The sequence below is a fragment of the Numida meleagris genome, chromosome 24 (assembly GCF_002078875.1).
Source record: "Numida meleagris isolate 19003 breed g44 Domestic line chromosome 24, NumMel1.0, whole genome shotgun sequence".
In the NCBI taxonomy this organism is placed as follows: Eukaryota; Metazoa; Chordata; class Aves; order Galliformes; family Numididae; genus Numida; species Numida meleagris.
This window is the reverse complement of record NC_034432.1, coordinates 720,511-722,333: the sequence shown is the minus strand read 5'-3', so window position 1 is coordinate 722,333 and position 1,823 is coordinate 720,511. Positions and strand designations below refer to the sequence as shown.

The window sequence follows — 1,823 nt, the reverse complement described above, 5'->3', positions numbered from 1 at the left end:
CCCCCCCAAAAAAACCCCAAGGCTGTCCCACCTCTCTCTGCGCAACAACTGCATCGGTGATGAGGCCGCGCAGCTGCTGGGGCAGAGCCTCTCCACCCTGAGCTCCTCCAACCGCAGCCTGCTCTCCTTGGTCCTCAGCTTCAACCGCATCTCGGACGTGGGCGCAGGGCACATCGCTGAGGTGGAGGCTGCAGGGCCGGGGGGGGGGGAGCTGGGTGCTACCCGTGCCCCTTCCCATCACTTTTCTTGTCCCCCGCCCCCCCCCCCCCCATGCAGGGATTGCGCTGGAACCGCTCGCTGCTCTCCCTGTCCCTGGCGCACAACCGCATTGGGGACGTGGGGGCCCTGAAGCTGGCGGAGGTGCTGCAGCCCTTTGTGCTGACGCACGCGGAGGTGGTGGAACGGAGGCGGCTGCTGATGGAGGCGCAGGGACAGCCCCGTGCTGTGAGCGTTGGGCGTGGGGTGGGGGCTTTGCATTTTGGGGGTCTCCGTCCCTCGGCATCCTTCTTTCTTCTACGATGCCCAGCAGGTTGAATCCAGCAGCGGGCACGCTCCGAGCCTGCAGGGCAGTGTGGCTGCGGACAAGCTGTCTCCGGCCAAGCCGTGCAAGAGCGTGGCTAAAAAGAAGGTGAGGAGGTGGGAAGCCAGCATGGGGGGGTTTGGGTATCCCTGCTGGGGGTGTCTGGTGGCGGGCAGTGCCGGAGCCGTGCCTCAGTTTCCCCAGTTCCCAGTACAAGGTGGGGGTCACAGGGGGTCGAGCAGTGGGGCTGAGCTCGCTGCCCTTTGTAGGAGCCGCTGCGGAAGGAGGACGGCAAGCAGAGCAAGAAGAGTGAGTGAGGGTGCTGTGGGGGCTGGGGGGGAATGTTGGGGGCTGCTCCTGACTCAGCTCCTCCCACTCTGCTCCTCCTGCAGCGACGGCCCCCCCAGAGCCCCGACCCAACCGCAGCCGAGGTGTGAAGAGTGCCATGAAGGAGAAGAGGAGCACTGAGGTGAGCAGCACGGTGGGATTTTTGGGGGAGAGACACCCTCTGCCACGACCCCCACATCCTCAGGACCCCTCCCAATGTGCCCAGGCACTGGATCCAGCCGAGCCCGCTCACCCACTGCTGGAGCCAGGCTGGCACCGTGATGGGAACATCATCCTGCCCGGGAACCGGGCGCTGCTCAACCTCAACCTGGCCCGTGAGTGTGGGCCTGGGGGGGCATGGCTGCATCACGGCCCCATCCCCATGGTCATGTCCTCCCCCCACCACAGACAACCGCATCACGGAGCGCGGCCTGGGGGCATTGCTGGCTGCGGTGGAGGGGCAGCAGCAGCAGCAGGAGGGAGCTGGGGGGAGCCAGGGGCTGCTACGCCTCTCGCTGCAGGTAAGCTGGGTACAGGGCGGGGGGGGGGCTGCTGGCAAAGCAGGGCACGGCCTTATTCCCTGTGCCCCTTCCCTAGAGGAATAGCTTCCCCTCCACCTGCGAGGCCTTCACGCAGCTGCAGGAGCTGCTGCGGCAGCGGGACCCCCTCCCCAAGCCTGGGGGGCATGAGGAGGAGCAAGGCCTGGGTCCCTGAGCCCCCACGGGGGTGTAGAGCAGCGCATTTCTGGGCTGTCCTTGTAGAGGAAAAATAAAATAAAATAACAATAAATTTCTTTACCACGGGAAGGGAGAGAATAAAACGGATTATACAGCATCGAACGGCAATCAGTCAGTCTCGGCTCTATTATATATAATATATATATCAGACACCCCAGCGCCGGCCTCGCCTCTACGCGTGGGGCGGGCGGACCCTGCCCCTCGCCCCAGCCCTGGGGACACCGCTGTCCCCCACGGGG

General features: G+C 64.9%; 2 protein-coding genes across 2 annotated transcripts in view; one reads left to right on the top strand and one right to left on the bottom strand.

Moving 5' to 3' along the window:
• PEAR1 (platelet endothelial aggregation receptor 1) overlaps positions 1-1,695 on the top strand; it is a 12,801-nt gene extending 11,106 nt beyond the window's left edge. Inside the window, 8 exon segments of the mRNA XM_021376438.1 lie at positions 5-181; positions 277-444; positions 530-628; positions 790-829; positions 913-989; positions 1,074-1,240; positions 1,242-1,368; positions 1,445-1,695. Of these exon segments, the coding sequence (XP_021232113.1) occupies positions 5-181; positions 277-444; positions 530-628; positions 790-829; positions 913-989; positions 1,074-1,240; positions 1,242-1,368; positions 1,445-1,561 (972 nt within the window). The 3' untranslated portion in view covers positions 1,562-1,695.
• Positions 1-1,823, bottom strand: part of LOC110388003 (feather keratin 2-like) — a 906,242-nt gene that overhangs the window by 489,461 nt on the left and 414,958 nt on the right. The window lies entirely within an intron of this gene.